The 19,681-nt window shown below is 43.3% G+C and overlaps 1 protein-coding gene across 2 annotated transcripts; it reads right to left on the bottom strand.

Annotated features, from left to right (window-relative positions):
- Positions 1–2,239: 2,239 nt before the first annotated feature.
- On the bottom strand, positions 2,240–19,446 carry TMEM248 (transmembrane protein 248). 2 transcript variants are annotated; one of them, XM_086475480.1, is made up of 7 exons: positions 19,426–19,446; positions 7,678–7,852; positions 6,728–7,013; positions 5,311–5,461; positions 4,322–4,505; positions 3,732–3,875; positions 2,240–2,961 (listed from the first exon to the last, which is right to left on the bottom strand). In XM_086475480.1, the coding sequence occupies exons 2-7, from the start codon at positions 7,834–7,836 to the stop codon at positions 2,941–2,943; spliced, it is 945 nt and encodes a 314-aa protein (XP_086331606.1). In that variant the 5' UTR covers positions 7,837–7,852; positions 19,426–19,446; the 3' UTR covers positions 2,240–2,940. The 2 variants fall into 2 exon arrangements, with proteins under 2 accessions (XP_086331606.1, XP_086331605.1); XM_086475479.1 differs by lacking the exon at positions 19,426–19,446 and adding an exon at positions 17,143–17,186.
- Positions 19,447–19,681: the final 235 nt, after the last annotated feature.

A 19,681-nucleotide genomic window follows, 5' to 3' on the forward strand; every position in this document is an offset into this window, starting at 1 on the left:
ACCAGCTACGTTCCCCACAGACTACTACATAAAGACAGAAAGTCCACACGAGGTGCTCGCTGCACCACAGGCACACAAAGGGTTTGAAATCCCAATCTAGTGAGGACTTTCACTACGAATTTCCTCCCACGGTCCGTGTAACAGAGGTGATTTATGAAAGCCCCACAGCGACGGGCAGTAGAAATAAAGACAACAGAATAAACGTCATCGTTTTTATTCTGCAAAGCAATATGCACATCTTACAAACACAAAATTAATCTAGGAGAGAAATGTCATTTCCAAATCAGCTATTAACCATCATGCAGCAAGACAAGTGAAATGTAAGAACAAAACAAAACGAAAAAGCCATCTTAACCCTACAATCACCTGCAGAGGGTTGAAAACCAAGGCTCAGATTTTCTATGTAATGCCAAAGAAAAATGCAAAAGAAAATGGCAGCTTTCTAAGAACAAGAAAACACGTACAAATAGAATCAAAACTGATTCAAGTCATAGTTAAAAAGAAAAAGAAAACAAAAAAGGAAAGATCAATATGATCTGAACTTTAAGTTTTTACTCTTCTGTTTGGCTGCATTTAACTTTTGTACATTGCGCCCAGGAACAATCCAATATTCCCCAGTATCACAGCGTTTCAACCCGATGGACAGCCTTACCTCTGTGCTGCAATACAGGGCTGCAAAGGGATAAACTAAGGCCAAAAAATACAACTCTTAACAGTTCCCTTTTGCTTCTGTGGGTTGCAATCTCTAGTATTTCTGGGTACTTCAATACAGTGGGTGATAAGGTTGCAAACCAGGCTCCTGTAATTACCAAATAGCAAAACCAGATTTAAAAAGAAAGAAATCTGTTTTCCCCAACAGACCAAATTCCAGTTTGGACATTTGATTTTTAGATTTGCTGAAATGGAAAGAACTCAGCTTTGCCTTTTTAAAGGAGCTGTGTTACACTGGGGGTTTTCTAGGTATTTCCAGAATTTGCAACACCACCCCAACCTGTTTCCTATTCCTGCCTTTGGTCCCCAGACCAAGCCACCCCCGTAGGCAACTCCAGAAGCCGGCGTTAACGCCGAAGGCCGGGTACGGGTGAATGAGGATCAGCTTGGGCAGTTTTCGTCAGAAGCCGTCTACCTGTTTTGACGCTGCCGGTTCGTTTCAGCGAAGCTGTTATGAGCCCATAGTGGCATCAGGAGAAAACTGGAAGCTTCATTTTATCCCTAGACTTCAAACTAGGCCATCTCTAAAGCTTTGCCTTAACATCCCTGGAGAAAAATGCATGTTAGTTAACACCACTTAAGTAACTGAAATTCTATAAAGGAAACACGTCTGAAGAAAAGTGACTATTTTGCTTCAAATGCTCTGAAGACTCGTGAACTTACTGAAGTCCCATACATACAGACCAGTAGGGTACCATTCAATAGTCTCTACAGGTAATAAACTAAGAATCTCATGCCAGCATTAATTGAGACTGAGAGATTTTGGGTTGGGTTTCTTCTTTTGTGTAGTTTAGAGCTAAAGGAGGAGGGGAAAAACTTCATGTGTATGGATGCAGACCTACAGTTTTACTACCTGACAGGAAAGCTGAAAGACAAGGTGAAAGGTCAGTTAAGGCAACCAGTGAGATTTTAAAAGCAGTGGTGGTGGAAATGTCTGCAGAAAAACCCCAACTCCTGAAAATTCAGGAGGCTACTCAGTAAGAAGCCAGGAAGAAACAGCAAAAGCCAGACTGGGAAAGGGAGAAATGCACAGAATAAAACCTCTGATTTAAGAATGGACAGAGAGAATAGAATGTGTTTTACTGTGTGGTTTCTTTGACCTGAATCACAACAGCCCCAGTCCTCTCCTTGTCATTGTCCCCAGAGTGGACAGCACTAACTAGATGTGGGACAAAGCCAGTGAAAGCGTCGTTTTCAGCTGCCCTTCAGAGAGGGATGGAGAGTCCCAAGGTGAAGCTCTACACCAGACCACGGCATTTCTTTTCCTTTCGTTATTTGCACTTGCCCCAGGCTGTGCAGAGCCCCAACAGACTGTCAATACAATACGGCTTCTTATTCAGTTTCACTTTCTAGGAAAAAAAAAAAAAAGTTTGCAGAAAGCTGCTCTGCAGCAGAGACACACAATCCTGGTCTGAGGGCTGCGGATGGGAGGCCAAGTGGAAAGCTTTCCAGACAGTCCCTATGCTGACCGATTCTCTAGCATTCAGCAAGCCAAATGGGGGGGGGGGCGGGGGGGGAAATCAAACAAACAAACAAAAAAAAGAGAATCAAACTTCGCACTTTTCAAGAATAATTTTAAAATGGGACTTCACTTCTTAATTCTTTTACTATGAATAAAAGCACAAGTTTCTCCTAAATACAGCACTATTAAAATGTGAATATGTATTTTTTAAAAAAAAAAAAAAAATCTAAAATGTTGATATATCTTCTTGCAAGCAAGGAGCAAATGGAAGAAAGTATTAGGCCACACAAATACACATTTAATTCATGTAGTAGATTGGTGGCTTTGGAAATGCAGTATTATATCAAAGGTGCATACTGTTTCAAACACACTGTACATATCATTGGGCAAAAAACAAAGATCTGTTGGTTTGTTTGAGACACTTGCAAAGGCATCTTAACCTGCCCAGATGCAGCTAGACAAAAATATCTTGCTCTGACTATATGTAGCCGTATCACTAAACATATCTACACAAACATTCGGCTATGTCCACAGGGAAAGACTGAACGTTTCCGGCCGCACTACGATGCGGAACAAGTGCATCATCTGACCTGTTCTGAATATACCTTTATAAATATGTACAAATCAATTACAGGCACTTGAAATGTCTTTGGTTGGAATAAACCAACATTGCAAGATAATGTATTCACAGAGTGTTAAGACCCGTTCTGGGTTCAGCAGGCAATGATTATGGTTCTCAGTCATTCTCAGTAAAAGGAGAGGATGGATTATGCTTCTGACAAAGCAACCTAAACAAAAGAAAAAGAAAACATTTAATTAATTAAAGTAAAATCCTTAATCCCATAGCAGTGGTATTACTTATCTCCATGCAGCTGGCATATCTGTCCTTGCCTTTTCAAAGAACCTTGAAAAGTCTAACTTGGAAAGGAAATCAAAGTCAGTCTGAAAGTGTTTTGCACTTAGCACAATCAATTGAAAAAGAAAAAAAAACCAAAACCCCAAACGCCCAAAACAGCTTACACTGCAAAATATCACTAAGATCAAAAAGTGCCAACATTAGCTTCCTGCTTCGCAGTTAAATATATTAATATTTAATCCTTCAAGCAAAGCGCAGGCCTCCGATGCAGGACTGAATAATGACAGTTTCAACAGCTTTGTCGTTGCTTTAACCGGCTGCTGATTAACCACCGTTAGAACTGCGTATCATGTTTTATTCACAGTTGTGATAAAGACCAAACTACTCAATGCCATCTGTTTGATGCTTCTTACAAAACAGTGCAACTAACATCAGAATTACGGCCGAAGAGTTGCATTACAGCACTCACTGAACTGCAATAATCCACTTCTGTAGGAGAGAAATCTACATCTGAGGATCTACAAAGCACATATACGTATTTCGTAGCACCCGTCTGTACTGTCCACAATGAAACGCCCATGTCTCTTCCAAAGAGAATTAAATCTACACCTCCAGAGATAAGAAAAACCAGCCTGTACTAGGTAAAAAGGAGGTATTCCGTGTTTTCTTATCAGAGTCAATATTTTGTTATTACAGACTCACCTTTTCAGAGCAGAATTCTGTATTGCTTTGCCTCAGTTTGCTTGGTCTGCCTTTAATAACTGCATAGCAGAACATTGTAATCACCATCACAAAAAGAAAGTAACTGGTATGCATGAGATGCAGGTTTATTAGAGAGCGATCGTCCTGCACAGAGAATTAAAACCATTTACTGACAATGCACCAACAGTTGGAATTTTATATTAAAGCAATAACTATCAGATCAGCACAGGAACTACTTCATGAATCAACTTTCTCCCCTTTACGCAGCCGCCACAGTAATGAAAGTGATTCCTAATTGTGGCCAAAATGTTCCTCGTGTTAAAAAGCTGTACTAGGGATCTCTTCCCATATGCTGGCAGCGTCTTTTGTCAAATGATTTCAAAGTATAAATGTTAGTTAATAAAAGCTGGGAGGCACATGGAGGTTACATGAAGATCATCACGCCCATCAGGGGAAAGCATACCCAACTCTGTCCCAGCCCTTGCACTACAGAACAAACCAGCATTGACTATGACTATTTTAAGACATGAACGGAACCACCTTCAATTAAAGCAGAGCAAGGTAACATCTAAGAACACCACGGCACTTACATCTGGAACTATAACAGTTAGTTTGGGATTTAAAGCATGATACACTTTGCCGATCGCTCCCTTGTAACACCAGAAGGGGTTATAATCCTGTGCATATTTTGTGTTAGAGTCCCTTGCTGTGGTGAAGATCTTGTACCAAAGTGTAGCGTTGCTGTAGGTTTCAGGAACACAATGTGGTGGCTGACTGCAGAGAAACAGAAATAATTAGCACCCCAACTGCCACCCTCCATGTTCAGTAAGGCTAACTTGTAGAACCGAGTCAAGCCCAGTCTTCCCAACAGCAGCATAAGACATGGTTTTATTTTGGACCTTCCAAAACAACAACAAAACCCAAAGCTTAACCAAAGGAGTGTATAAAACCCATATGATTCCTATAATAAGATTAGAATTTAACTGCATGTTGCTCCAGGAAGTCAACATCCCACAGCTTAATTAGAAAAACACTGGGTTTCATAAGGCTTCACCACAGTTGTGCGAATCCATGTGGTGGTTCTCCAGGGTGTACTGAATAGTGTCAGAGAGTCCAGAGAAGACAAAGGGAAACTATTTTGATGAAAGGTCTGTACCTGCTGGGGTATGGCAGCAAAGCAGCATTCAGCTTATGTGATCTCTCAGCATGGAAGAGGATAAGAACCTTAGTGTCAAGCCTTAGCTCTCACACAAGGTAGTGAAACTAAATTACAGGGTATCTTTCGTAAATATTCACAGATTCTTTTGTTCCCAGTGAAGTTTAAATCACAGGTAGCACGCTGAAAGGCAGGTAGGGGCTATAGTTCAATGTATCCACAGAAAAACAGCCGCAGAAAAATCTAGTGTTGCTAAAAGACAGCAGAAGTCTCAAGACATGGTTTTTACAGTTTGGGGAAGGAAAGCAGGTACCTAAATTTCCACAGTCAACAATAACGTTCACCAGGAAGTAACAACCTCAGAGAACCATCTGAGGAATTAATCACCCAGTAACCAGTCTACGGTGTTTAAAATGCACTTACACTGTGACGGGAAATACATTGCTGGCTGCTGTCACGGTCATGCAGGTTGTAAACACAACCTGCTCGCAGTGGCCATGAAGAACGCAGTCATCTGAATTCCAGGCAGCCGGCAGGGTGAATGTAATATTTATCTCTTCATGGGATTCTCTGCCTTTGAGAAAGAGAGAAGAAAAGCTGGGTTTTGTGCACAAAAGTATCTGAGCAACAATCACCAGGATAAGGACAACATGCAGATGACTAAGGCAGCAACCGTGACCCTGAATCTGTACCTTTGAAGTCATCCAGGATCTTCACTATCAACAAAGAGAGACAAGAAAGTTAAAAACCAAACCAAACCAAACTATAAAACACCCAGCTACTGGTCTTTCTAATCTCTCCTGCCCCCAGAAGAAGTGGGGTCATCAGGCTCCTTTCAGCAATTAAAACCTCACTGCTTATAAGTGAATTCATGCATGTTCAGAGAACTTTGTTAGAAAGTAAACCCACAGATCTCTAGCCTTTCTCCTCCCAAAGACTTTGCTCCACATTTGCTTTTTCTGACGCCTACTTTTCAGACTGGAGATGTTTGTGTAGACAAAAAGGTGCCAGCAGATACTGAACTGCAGATTAAGCGGCATACGTTAACTCCATGTGGATGTATTCATACTGAAAATAAACCCAGGCTACTGGAAATGGAACTTGCATGCGATAGCTCTTAAAGCAGTAACAAAATAACAGCAACATAAAATACATCAATAGAGATTTGCAGCTATGGCAAGTGTCTCTTCACAGGTCTCCGAGGTTCAAGACACCTTCAAGGCATTATTATAAAATGCAACTCTGGCTAAAAGCTAAAATTCAATTATGTTCAATTATCAATTTCTACTAAACTTCTACAATCTCCTGTCAAAACTCCCTGGCAGGGCGGCCTCATACCAGATGAGTCTCTTCACACCACAGAAATTGTAGCCATCTTAGTTGTTTGCAGTATTAAAGCTTATTCACGTATGGTCTTTAGATAAACTGGGTTTTTTTAGACAACATGCTACTTGATCTCTAATGTATATACATTAATGCCTCCAAAATGTGAGTTAAGGACTTGAAGATGTATAAAGACAGAACTGAAGATAGTCACCGTAGAAGCTTTTGCTGCTTGGAATTTTGTTGGCTTAAAAATTACCTTCCATTGTCATTAGGTTAATCATTTAAAACTGTAAAGCCTAATCTTGGCGAACCTCCACGTTCTTTTCCACGGTGAACGCAGGGAAAAGTTTTTCTAGCAAACAAGCGAGGGTTTCTATACAGGAATATACTCACAACAAACCTGGAAACACATACATGTTCTAAGCAAAAGATTTATCTCATCAATAATAAATGGCGAATTTTTATTTGATTATGTAGTTAGCATTCAAATTTATAAAGGTCAAGCCTTGCATACCTGAGAGTCCAATTTGGTGTCCAAAAATTGTGGAACTTAGATGTGTGACATTGCGAGAATATCCGCCAAACGGTCTGAGGGGGTCCAGCGTCAATGTGATTGTAACAGAGATGTTTATGGGACCAGAGTCCTCAAGAGTCTGTGGAGACTGGGTGGAAGATCTCGCCTGTCCGCTAGTCACGGTACTTTCTGGAGTTGTGGTGTCATTGATGAGATGCTTTAAGGTTTCATTCTCAGATATGCAGAAGTCCAAATCGTTAAACCTCAGGAGGAAAGTATTCCAGTCCTTCAAACAAACGTGAAGATTTCAACCAGGTTAGCAAGGTACCTGTTGGCTGCCCCTTCTCCAGAGCAGTGCAGACCTTGACGCGTACCATCCCGCCAGCAGTTCCAAGCCATTTAACAACAATTACATGGCTCACAAAGCAAGCACAAACACCACCGCGGCTATCTCAACAACGGGGCAAGTTGTTTACAAAAGGTAGACGTGTTCAATCCCAGCCACCACCTGACCGCTGCTCAGCGCAGCAGGAGAACATCCTCCTTTAAACTACAGAAGGAACATATTAACTTGGTCCATTCTCACCCCTTTCAGGGTAGGAGCAGTTTCTAGCAAGGTTTCCCTCATTACAGGATAGTCCTACTAGATAAGGAGTTTCACAAACAAGCCAGGTGACACAACAGAGCAAGAAAAAGAAAGGCTTCTAGCCATAGTAGGGAAGATCCATGTCAGGTGATTTGGCCCCATCCTCGAAATAAAACAAAGCTATTCAAACCTTCATACCAACAGCCTCTTCCCTTATGGAATCAGAGGCAAGTGTAAATGAAAACAACCTCCCATTAAGACTCTGAGGGTTCTTGCGGGGGGAAAAAACCCAACCTCCCTAGCTTTGGGCATGATTTTCAAATTAGTATTCCCACTGTTTAGCTCAGGAACTTTTTGTACCTACCTCTGTCATTTCTGGTGACTTGATCTCCTTGATTTTGAAGAAATAACCCAGTGTCAGAAAAGCTATTGCCATAGCACTTACGCTGATCATAAAGACCACAAGGGGAGGTCGACTGCTGATGTAAACCTTCAGGTTCTCCAACAGGTTTATGTTGAACATTATTCTGATTGTTCACCTGAAAACAAAGAATATTACAAGAGTGACTGGGCCGTGTGTGTTACAGGGTGGGGGGCTGGAGACCACATAAGACAAAAGTTTGACAACAAAAAATGGAATCATATACCAAAATGAGATTCAATTATATGACTCTACTGTTCACTGAACACAGACTCGGTGTGCCTTACGTAAAGCACAAATCAAAACATGCTGGACATCACCTCTGCAGCGCCAGAAATGCCCAGCTGGGAACAGATTTTAAGAAATGAGGACAACTTCCAGCACAGCCAAATATCGCTGATAAGCAATAAACCCAGTTCTTTTCACTCCCCACACGCCGAGGCAGGATACACACTGCTACTCTTCAATTCCAGTAATATTTGAATTCATCAAATTGCAGGGTGGATGGAGCTGTAATGCAGCCCACAGAGCAAGCTGTGAACATCCTTGCTTAGACTTCCAAAACTGAGGCTGAAGTGTTAAAGATCCCCCTTTAACCCATCCCTAGCCCCAAATGCCTCTACCTTCAAAATGGGATCTGAGAAGCAGCCTACGTCATTTTAGGCTTCTGCATGGAGAATCCCGTGGTCAGAAACACCTACCAACTGCATTAGGGTGAAGGCTGGAAGACTCCTTTCTGTATCTGGTTCTCTAAAGAACTTTTCCTAGAGTCTGTAAACAAAGAGAGGACCTTACACACGCAGAGGAAATGTACTGAACCATTAATTTTTGTCCAAAATATATTTTGCCCTATTCCCCTTCTGAATTTTCCTTTCATTTGCAGAAAGACCCAAACTAAGTTTACTGTATTGGCTTCCCCACCTCCACTCACAATGAAAAGCAAACAGTGTTAAGGGCAGCCTTGTGGCATCTACTTCAGAAGCTCTGCAAGGAAGGAACTTCAAGCAAACCTCTTATCTTTGTCTCACCTAAAATCCTGTTTGAAAAGGCTTTTAACCCCAACCAAACTAGAAAGGCAGTAACTGTTCCTAGCAATGTGTTGCTTATCCCTGAAACTCATAGGAAAAGGCAAACTTCAGGACTAGATCTAAAGAATCCAGCACTGCAATGGTTAATGTTTGAGCATTCATACAGATCTGATAACATTTAATTAAGTCAGGGACTCTGCTCCCTGCAGGTCTGGGTGATTCTCAGTGACTGTTACGAGAAGCACACCACATTTACAACCCAGATGTAGCACTCTCTTCAGAGCAAGTCTGACGATAAGAGAGAGGCAAGGTTTTGAGACAGAGGGCAAGGGAGAGAGTGATCTTTGATCCGATCTATTGATTTAAAAGAAAGCAGAAGACAGAAGGACAAGCTTCCAGACGAAGTCGTTTTCAGATCCCACAATGTACAATGATCACAACCTTCTTATATATAAACTCGAGGTTTTACTGGCAGAAATGCTTCTATTACTCTTAACAGAAGGAATATTGACAAGACCTGCAAAACTGACTCAAAGAGGGGAAAATTCAACCCACTGAGAAGAGACCCGAGGTCCTGCGGCAATGACCCAACACTGAGTCGTGCATGCTGACTCTCCCCATCTCCCCACACACCTACTTGCTCTCCTTGGTGAAACCCGCTGAAACAGTGCTGCTCACTCCAGAGCACAAGATCAAGTCCTGGGTTTACTATTTTGCACCATCAACCAATTTTCATCCACTGTGCAAAGACCAGGAAAACCAGCAACTTTTTATCAGCAAGGATGACCGAATGCAGCAAACATCTCTTTACAAAGATAGAGTGTGTCTGAGAGTGAAAAGCAGAGGGCAGAGAAAGGATGGAGAGAAGGGAGGAAAGAAAAGGTGATGATAAATGTGCACCTTACCGGAACTTCTACCTTTGTCCAAGACCAGCTGTGCTATGGCCAAACAGGCCAGTGAAGGTGTCAGAAGGCGGCAGGAGTGAGAGGGAAAGGGAGAGCTGGTGTTGGTAAGGATCATGCTGGGTACAATCCGCGCTTCCGTACATTCTGCCTCCTATTTTGTCACTGCCAGCAAATTTCTTAAATGAGCCCTAGTTAAAAATCCCAAATGCTCCATCCAGAAACACTGGAGGCACACGTGGAGATGGAAAAAGATCAAAAGATAAACGAAAAGCAGAGCTGTATTCAGTGTTCCCTTCTGAATTTCCTTTTGAAAATAACAACACAGATGCAGGCTTTATTACAGCATTTAATCAAAGCTGAATGTCACCCACAGCATATACAGCACTGCAATTCCTATTTAAAGGGGCTTCCAACAGCTCCGTTAGCATGCTTGTTTACCACAGGGTCTAAAACCAGCCATAAACCTGGATGTGCTGAAAATCATACATACAAAAATATTTGGGCTAATATTTTTACGTAAGAGATCACCAGCTTTTAAGAGCTGGTTGCTTAATGTGCTCCCATAACTCAACGGCTTTGGAAGCAATTAGAAAATGCTATAAGCTGCAATTTCCAAAGCGTAATATGCCTTTGGAGCATTTGTGAGAGAAAAGGGAACAACTGTGGATTTCAATACTAAAGCTGACTTGAAAATAGCAATTGGACCCAGTTAGTGCAAAACAGAACTAAGACGAATGTTTCCACGCTGCTGCCTGAAGAACTACCCATTTTTAATGAAATAAAGCGCTTAAATAACACTAACTATCAGAGAAGTTGTGAAGCGGATCAGTGCGTGTAAATCAAAACGTTTATTCCCACCAGATTTTAGGGGTTCGGTTAACGGTCCACACACTTAAACTCCTCCTTTCTGTTAGGACCTGTTAGAAACACAACACACGTGCTATTCTTCTACCAGCTCTAGTTATAACTAACAACCTCCTCTGTGTAAATGAATAACCTAAAGAATACCATTTAAGCTTTTCTTTCTTTTTCACACAGTTAAAAAAGAGACCAAATGCTATTACCTCCTGGCAGGTCAAGAAAGCAAGATCAGATTTCACTTTCTAGCTAAATAAATAATTTAGAAAGCAGCTCTAATAACTGCTGCCTGCCTCCCTCCACGCCGGCTAAGCCTTTTAATACTTGTGCAATAAAAATCTCCACAGTCAGCCTAACAAGTAGCTTAAGCACAACGGGAAGAATGAAAGCTGCCAGCCCGGAACACTGGCCACCAACTCCAGAGTAATTGCTGGCGACTGAGGTGCACACAGCCAGACCGCACGCCCCGTTCAGGCAGTTACAGCTGACGGTACCTGTTGGGACACACTCGACAGGCACTGCAGAGGAATCGGGCTCTTAAATCAGGCCCTGCAAACCATGGAAATTCTGTTATAAAGTTTAAAAAGATAAAAATGATAAAGGATGGAAACACACAGCAGTGACTACGTCAGCGTCCCAGGCAAACACAGCATTGGGTAGCCATCTAAAAAGCAAGGAAATAGCCGCTTATTCTGCAGTTTAGGGAGTGTTCCTTCAGTACAGCTCCAGACCATGTACAGCAACCTCAAAGAAGTAACAATTTCAATTCCTCCTTATTTGTATATGAAAGGGTACAGAAAAGGTGATTTCCGAAACAGATCTATAAGATTTTCAAGAATAAATTACAAATAAGGAAAATCTTGAAGTCTATTGCAAAGACCACAAAGTCAATGAAATGAGTTGTAGCAGAAATATTGAATTCCCCTTTCGGGGCTTAATGTCCAAGGAACTGAATTCCTAACAATAATCAAAAAATTGCGTGCTGTACTAAAGTAGGTATTAAAAGTAAAATTGCAGTTGCCAAAAGGAAAAAAAACACCCAAACATAAATTTTAAAGAGATCAAAGTAAACATCTAACAATTTTTACATGTATCTTGCCATAATGTCAAGTACCATCTTTTCAACAGAAAGCTTAAAATCATGTAATTTCCTTACAAATAGTTCCCCTTCTCAACGTAAATGAAAGACAGTCAGTTTAAAAGAAAAAAATATTTAGAGTGGTTTAAATAATAAAAAGCCACCACTGAAATATCTTAAGGGAGAAAACTGTGGGTGGAAGAAAAGGCCAGCGCTAACCCATCCCAACAGCACTCCATGTTTTCTAAGCCCGAACATCTTAGCATGCATAATAGCATTTAATCTTAACTGTGCAATTCAGTTTATTTATAAATCAATTATGTTTTCAAAGATGCCCCATTACTGGTAGTACAATGGGGGTTAGGAAATGGGTCACATCAGGGTTAACCACTCTGAATGAAAATAATGTTGCGTGCCAGCAAAACACTCATAAACACAAATCAACTGAACTGTGATTTTCCTAGCAAACCATCCATAAATAACAGGCAAAGAAAGAAATGGTGTTGATCTCAAACTAAAGTGCCTCCCATTTAAGAACAGTAAACAGAAGCGGGTACCAAAAATATCTTTAATTTGGTTTTCTTCTCTTCAAGCTGACTTGATGTCTAACACCTAAACCACTAAAATAGTAAAGCAAAATAGATCACAGCTGAGTTAACTGTGAAGCTGCCTATTAAAATTCAAAATGGTCTGTCAAAGCTTTATAAAGACTAATTGATAAGAATGTCTATATCTCCAATATCCCCAGCCTATCAAACAGAACTAGCAAAAGTAACCTCAGCTGATCTTACAATTGAAAATAAAGCCTCCGCTGGTTCTCAGAGCAGCAGCAATTATTATACTCCCTCCTTTTTTTAAAGGAAAGAAAACAGGATAAAAATTAAAATTAAACAGAAGCTTCTATACTCACCAGAAGGCTGCTGCCCTTCTATGCCCTGACACGAACTACCAATTTCTACTACATAAACTATCCAGAGGTCTTACAGTCAGTTTCATTCAGGAACTGGGGAGGGCTAATCAAGTTTGGGTTTTTTCTTTAAATCTTCATTAGAATTTCACAACACAGTATTTTTATCATAAAACATGCAGTTGGGAGGAAAAGAGGGGCTTCCTACTAATTTTGTAGGAAGACTTACTTTACCATATTGCTATCTGTGGAAAAATAAAAGAAAAGATGCCAGTATCTGCAGCTCTTTCAGTTTGTCTTTTTAGGAAGCACATCAAGACCCTGCGGGATGAAATCGTACAGTCTGAAACCTGTCAGCAGCACAAGGGCAGGCAGGGCTGACTCTAGAAGGAAGGGGAATCCTCCAGAGCAGAGCACTTTTTCTGTCCAGCCTATCCTCTTCCTCTTCTCCTGTCCTTCAATGTTTAAAAAATAAATAGACTCATAGTAAATGCCATCAGTCTTCTTCACAAAGTAGAGGGAGAGGAGTAATCAAGACTTGTGGAGGAAGAAAGCTGATGAAACCAACACCTAGGATGCTTCAACCCACTGCACCCAAAAGATGAGCAGCCAGATGTGCACAACCACATCTCCTCCCCCAAGACTGCTCCAGGAGAAAGCACTCAAGTGGGAGATAACAGTGAATCGGCTCAAACCCGTCAGTGGCTCATCACAGTTTTCAGAGCTACTTAACCTAATAAATATGTTTACAGATTTAAAAAAAAAAAAAAAATCATTTTCCTAGAGCCTGAAGCAGAAAGCATGGCAGGAAAATGGCCCGGCCCATTGCACATGCAAAGAGCACAGACAGAAGACACTGTACAGCACAGAACGAGAGCGAGACCATCACCTGCAGAAAAGGAGATTCTTTCCTCCTGTTATTCCGGTAACGGAGTCAGTCAGGAAGCGGATTATTAAGGAACGCCCGAGAGCCCAGCGACTTGCAAGAACAGAACAAAGCAAAACGCTTCATACTTGCATGAAATATTTCTTTTCACCTCTCAAAACACTTTTCCAAGCATAATTAAGCATTTCAACATCCCCAAGAGCTACATAAACAGCAGACCTTTCAGTTCTACCTATAAAACAAAGCCAAGGAAGGGAAGTAATTTGGTCAGCTACAGTAAAGTTTAAGAAACAAATCGGTACTGAAATTCAAACACCCGAGTTTCTGACTATAACTCTTGTTAGAGACAAAAAACTTATGATAAAAAGTAGACAAGTTAAAAAATAAAAAGGAAAATATGTGGATCAGACACTACTCAATCTGTATACGCAATGTTTCCAGATACTTAACAGCCCTTCCCAACAAACGTGTGTTGTAGCTGGATTCAACACAAGCACCTGAGCACTGTCTCAGCTGATGCGCCTGGGACAGTAAAGTTGATTTTAATTTATCACTTAAAGAAAAATTTATGCAGAAATAAACAAATGCAAACAAGTTCCAAATACTTTTTTTTTTTTTTTTAAATACTAGGAGTTTTTAAAAAATGAAGACCCAGAAAAGGATAATAAAGTTATAAGCCAGGAAATATAAATGACGCGAGGAAAGCCTTATTTCATTAGTTCAATGAGCCTCAAATTCTGGCTTTTGTTAAAAGTGAAAAACACAAAATATACCCAGCTGTAAAATAAGAGTAAACCTAACCTCTGGTTGAAAATAGACATTTTGCTGCCAAACTTTAAAAAGGCAGCCCCGTTTGCCAAGCGAGCCTGCGCCACAGGAAGGAGTACGCTTCCATATACCAGAGTTCTGGCTTGGGCGTTTTTAAAACCTTACAACTTTTACAAGTCGAAGTCATGACTTGCAACACGACATCGTAATCTAAATCATACGGACTACAATAAAACATGCAATATAAGACTCACGGACTTTGAAGTGGCGTTAAAAAACGCTATTCTGGTTACTGCCACTTAGGATGAGAACCTGGGAGAAGGTGGTGAAAGTAAAACGATTCCCTTTTATAGGATCTGTCAAAGCGCCGTGAGAAATCAGATTCTGTGCGTACCGCACTGCCAACAGCCAAACAACTGCAGTCCACAGAAAGGCTTTACTCAGGAAGTACGAAAAGCCTCCGTAACAGCTTAATAATCAGAAATTGGTTTAGTGACCAATTTAAGGTTAATTGTTGACTTCATTAAGGCGACCCATAAAGGAACGCGGCACAATATTCATCAGCCTAAGTACAGAAAAATACCCCGAAAAGGCTGTTCAGACTGTTTGTACTGAGAACTGTTGCTTGTAATGAGAACTGTAAGGAGTCAGAGACGCAGACAGATACACAGCTTGAATCACAAGCAGAAAATGACTGACGAGTTGAGGAAATGGCAGCTTCGGAGGCAACAGCAAAACAGGATTTCTGGATGTAGAAAGGAGGTAATACTGCTTGTGTAAGAGAAGTAGGAAAACAGCCAGTGGCCAGGAGTGAGGGAGAAAATAGAAACAGCAGCAAAACCGACCAAAATAAGGGACTTTGGCAACAGCCGAAATATCAAGGGTATGGCAGTAATGTTACCGTCGCTGCACACTTCACCCCCACTGGCCAAAAGAAACAGGACTTTAATTTGCTCAGTCCAAACTTGCGTCGGTGAGTACAGACTCCATTTTACAGACAGATAATTAACAAAACCCAACATGCCAGGGTTTTCTTCCAAACATTTTCCAAAACAAAGCCTGAGAGTTCCGAGTCCTGGGAACCAGCTTTATTCACAGGTCAGAACGGTCTTCTCAAAAAAAAAAAAAAAAAATTAAACTCCGATCACAGCCACGCTTTGGGGAGGTTTGGGAAAAGAACAAAATTCTGACCCCAATGAGTTTCATTAATGCTTGGTTTACGGCTCCTTTGATAAAACAGCTTCATTTCTACAAAAAAATGTTGTGCTATTTAATAAGAAAAATGAAGATGACCACAGCTAACAGATCTGCAGGAACCCTGTCAGGGAGTGTTTCAGGAGGGAGCTGCACCCCTGGGGTACGCCACCCGTCCAGGGGGGACAGCCCTGCCCGTCTCCTGCTGGATGCACCCGGCTCACACAAAGGACACCGAGGTCTGTCTGTTCGTGCCCTCGGATGCTCCACTCCACTGACAGAGCACAGTGTCTGTTTTGTATTCTCAGGCAGCATTTCAAGTTCTTGTCTTTCAAGTGGGAAAGAAGAATCCCACTCCACCGGCCCTGAGCCACTCCTCAAATCACGGGAGGTAACAAAGCTACCGAGGTCTTCATTCTCTTTGACGGGACTAAATCTAGGGTCAAAGAGCGTTCAGTCTCACGGGTGCAATTCCGTATTCTCTCTGCTCAGCCTGCCCACAAAAGGTATCTCCCGTCCTGCGGACACCTGCTGACCAGACACTGGAGTGCAGCCACCGGCTTGTTCCCAGAGACCAGAGGACGAGCAGGCAGATGGACGTGGCAGTACCTCACTAGATGAACCTAGAACCATTTTGTATATTCAGCCTAGAGCCAAAACGATTTAGTGTGTATTTCCTATACAACCGTTTATAAAAACGCATTAATGATTTTGTCACAAAAGACAGGCCCAGCCACGACAGGCTTTCATTCCGCAACATACTTCCAGTTGCAAAACTTCCCAGCAGTACAATGAGGATTTGGAGAGTAATCTTTCATGAACTCTTATCTAGACTCAAGGTTTGTCCAACAGGGCAAATCCACCCGTACAATTATACCACTGCAGCTATCACACAAATAAATTTCCCCAGAAAAGACAAGCCCTTAAAAAGCAAACAGGGAAAGAGAAAACAAAACAAAACACTGTACTGTAATCTGTTCTTTCCCTTGTCAGGCAGAAATGTTTCCCAGGGTGTCCATATCTGTGATGATGATATACGGTGCAAATTTAACATTCGTATCTAGCAGCCATGTTCTAGGCATGATGCACCACAAATTCTATTATTAAAAACATCATGACGTCTTTAAAGAAGTTAAAAAAAGTAAAAGAGAATAAAATATGGATATATAGTGAAGAGTAAAAAAAAAAAAACCAAAAACAAAACAACAAAGGAATCACTATTCAGAAGCTATTTCAAAACAGAAACATTTTTAGTGCTACCGAAATTACTTTCTTACTATTTTTTGCTGGTACGATGCCACACATACAGAGTTCAAGCTAACAACCTTCTAATTTTTTTTTTTTTTTCAGGTATATAATAAAGTAAAACTAACGGCAAAATCTATCACCCGAACCAAATCACACCCGTTTATCATGTCACCACGCAGATCTGCGAACAAACTACCTGGCACCAAAGCTGGGGCAGGCCGGCGGCAGCGGAGGGATGCGCCCAGCTCCCCCGCTCTGCCCCCGGCAACCGGGCCGGGGCTCCAGCAGCCGCTCCCTCGGCGGCTCGCCCGGCGCTCCCCCCGTTATACAACCCGCCCCGGAGCAACCCAACGCCCCGCTCCTGCCCACCGACCCGCCCGCGGGGCGGAGGAGGACGGCGGCGACCCCGCACCCACCGCGCCCGGGCCCGCCAGGCTGGCGATAGCCGGGATCCCCGCGCCCGGCACGGCACAGAACGCCCCCCCCCCCCCCCTCCCGGGCTCCGTCAGCCAGAACCACCCCCGTCCCCACCTTACCGGCGCCTGAAGCGGGGAAGAGGCCCCCGGGCCGGGCGGGTCGAGGCCCGGAGGCGACGGCGGCGGGGCTCAGAGGCGGCGGGGCTGCCGTGCGGGCGGGCTCTGCACCATCCTCCTGCCCTGACGGCGGCTACGGGGAGGGGGCCGGACAGGGCCGGGGCGGGGAGGCCGCTGCCGGCGCCGCTGCCCGGACACCCGCCTCCTCCTCCGCCGCCAGCGCCTCCCGCTGCTTCCGGGGACGCAGCCGTGACCTCTCACCCCGGCGCGGACGGTGGCGCGGGGGGGACAGGCTTGCTGCGGCGCCGGCAACGCGCGGGCGGAGCCAGGCGGCGGGCGGGGCCCCGCCGGGCCCGGAGCCCCAGCGGCGGCTGGGCGGGCACCGAGGGCCGGTCGCGATCGCCGCCGCACCGGGAGGGGCCTCGGCGGCGGCAGCTGAGGGCCGGAGGAGCGCTCACGGCTCGGCTCGTCCCGCCGCCTTCTGAGGCCGAGCCCCCGCCCCTGCTCCCCTTGCAAGTGCCGACATTTCCCCCCCTTTTCCACTAAAAACTATCCAAAACAACTTTTTTTTTTTGTTTGTTTTTAATAAAAGGTGTCCAATACCTAACGGTGTTGAAGATTAAAGCGGCTGACTTAACGGAAGGAACGAGAGGAATTAACATTTTAATTATAACGACGTCCAAGAGAGGAGAATATAGAGGAAGAACGTGCTTGAGCGAACCTAGGAAAGGGCAAGGCAGATGATGGAGGGATGGGGGCTTGCCCTGGAACAGAGAAGGCTCAGGGGGATCTTACCAATCTCTGTGTAAACACCCGAGGGTGTAGAGAAGAGAGCCAGGGCCTTCGGTGTGGCAATGGCCGTGAGCCAGCAGAAGGTGACAGCACTCCCAGCCCTCCAGCATTGCCGAGCTGTTTTAGCCAGTTACTCCATCCCAACCCTGCCTACCCCTGGCTGCCGCAGCAGCAGTCTGACAAGGTGGAAGGAAAGCGGCCATCGGTATTTGCAATAGTTGCGGTACTTCGGAAAGGCAAAGCTACCTTTCCAGAAGATCAGGAAGGTCAGAAATCACCCTCTGTCTTCAAGGCATCTTAAGGACTGTGCTGAATTACTCTCCTTAGTTAATGACTCTCCTTGAGCGAGGCTTTTGGAAGGCAGGAGGTAGTATTCCTGATGCACACCTGGCAAGCCTCTCGGACAATTAAAGTCATACACACTAGTTCTGTACACATCTCTCGACAGAAGGATGGTGGCTGTAGATAAAGGAAACCCATTAACTCCTCCTGGATACCTAGATGAAGTATCAAACCATTTTGTCTTCTGTTGCAGCCACTATAGCATATATTTAATTGCCATTAAATAGCACTACCGATATGTATCACCATCTGTCTGTGCCGCCCTACCTCAAGCAAGAGATACCCAGCCACAAGAGAATATACACCAGAGAACTTGTCAACATTGATAACTGGGTAGAAGAATCAATTTAATTTCATAACTCAGTTATGTGAAAACATTGTACAGTGTAATTAACCAGTACGTCCTGTAAAATATCTCCTTTACTACAGCAAAATAAATAGGGAGTTCACATGCAAAGAAGTAGTTCACCACGTAAGTTCCGATTCCTAGTAATGAGCTGCACAGTCTTCATTTTCAGTAATACTGAACTGGCAGTGGGCTGTTGACAAAACCAGATCATTTCTGATACTGTGACTGTCACCAAAGCACAGCAGCCTGCATTCCAATTCCCTTTAAGCCAGCATTCCAACAAAACTCTCTGGTTCACAAGTAACCTCTTCATAGATCCTATTTAATAACTTTCCGGATCACTGCGGTCTCTCCCTGTATCTTATCCCAAACTTGCCTGTGGGACCAGAGCATCTCTATACTAGCGCAATGCCCAGTACCAAGCCGATCTGGTACTGCTTACCAGAGGGTTCACCCGCTCATGCTGAGCCCAGAACTGACCCAGCATCTTCCCAGCTCAGTGAGCAGCACCCTGTGCATGACGGATTGCCCAGTCTGCATTTTTAATCACTGGAAAGATACTCCGCAGTTATCACTACCTTGCCTTTCAGCAAGGCAAAACTATTTACCTGCTTTACCTACAGACAGGTCATTTGCCTAATAAAATATGGAGAAGGTCTTAAAGCAGTCTAGTTACTCAAACACTAGAATGCAAGTTCAGCGAGAGCTGCTCCCAGCGTTGTTACTACCCAGGCTATACTCTGTCCAGGAGCAAACCACTCCTGCTTGCTAACTTTTAGATGGGGTATGGAAATCCATCTTACCTGCCTTATGGGGGGGATTCGGAGGATTTGTTTGCTGTAAACACTCCCACTTTAGTGGCCTGATAACAAGATGGCATATGAATGAGAGATACTTTAGTAAGCACCAGCAAGTCGTTCTTAAGTACTTAGTCACTACAATGATCTTTCTGCAAAGAAAAAGACATTGTTACCTAAACTTGCACTCAATGGCTAAGAATCGTGTCTCCCAAAACACAGAGGCTGCAGAAACAGTCCCAATCATATTCACAGTAATCAT

Source organism: Leptosomus discolor, chromosome 18, assembly GCF_034619465.1.
Source record: "Leptosomus discolor isolate bLepDis1 chromosome 18, bLepDis1.hap2, whole genome shotgun sequence".
NCBI classification, from domain to species: Eukaryota; Metazoa; Chordata; class Aves; order Leptosomiformes; family Leptosomidae; genus Leptosomus; species Leptosomus discolor.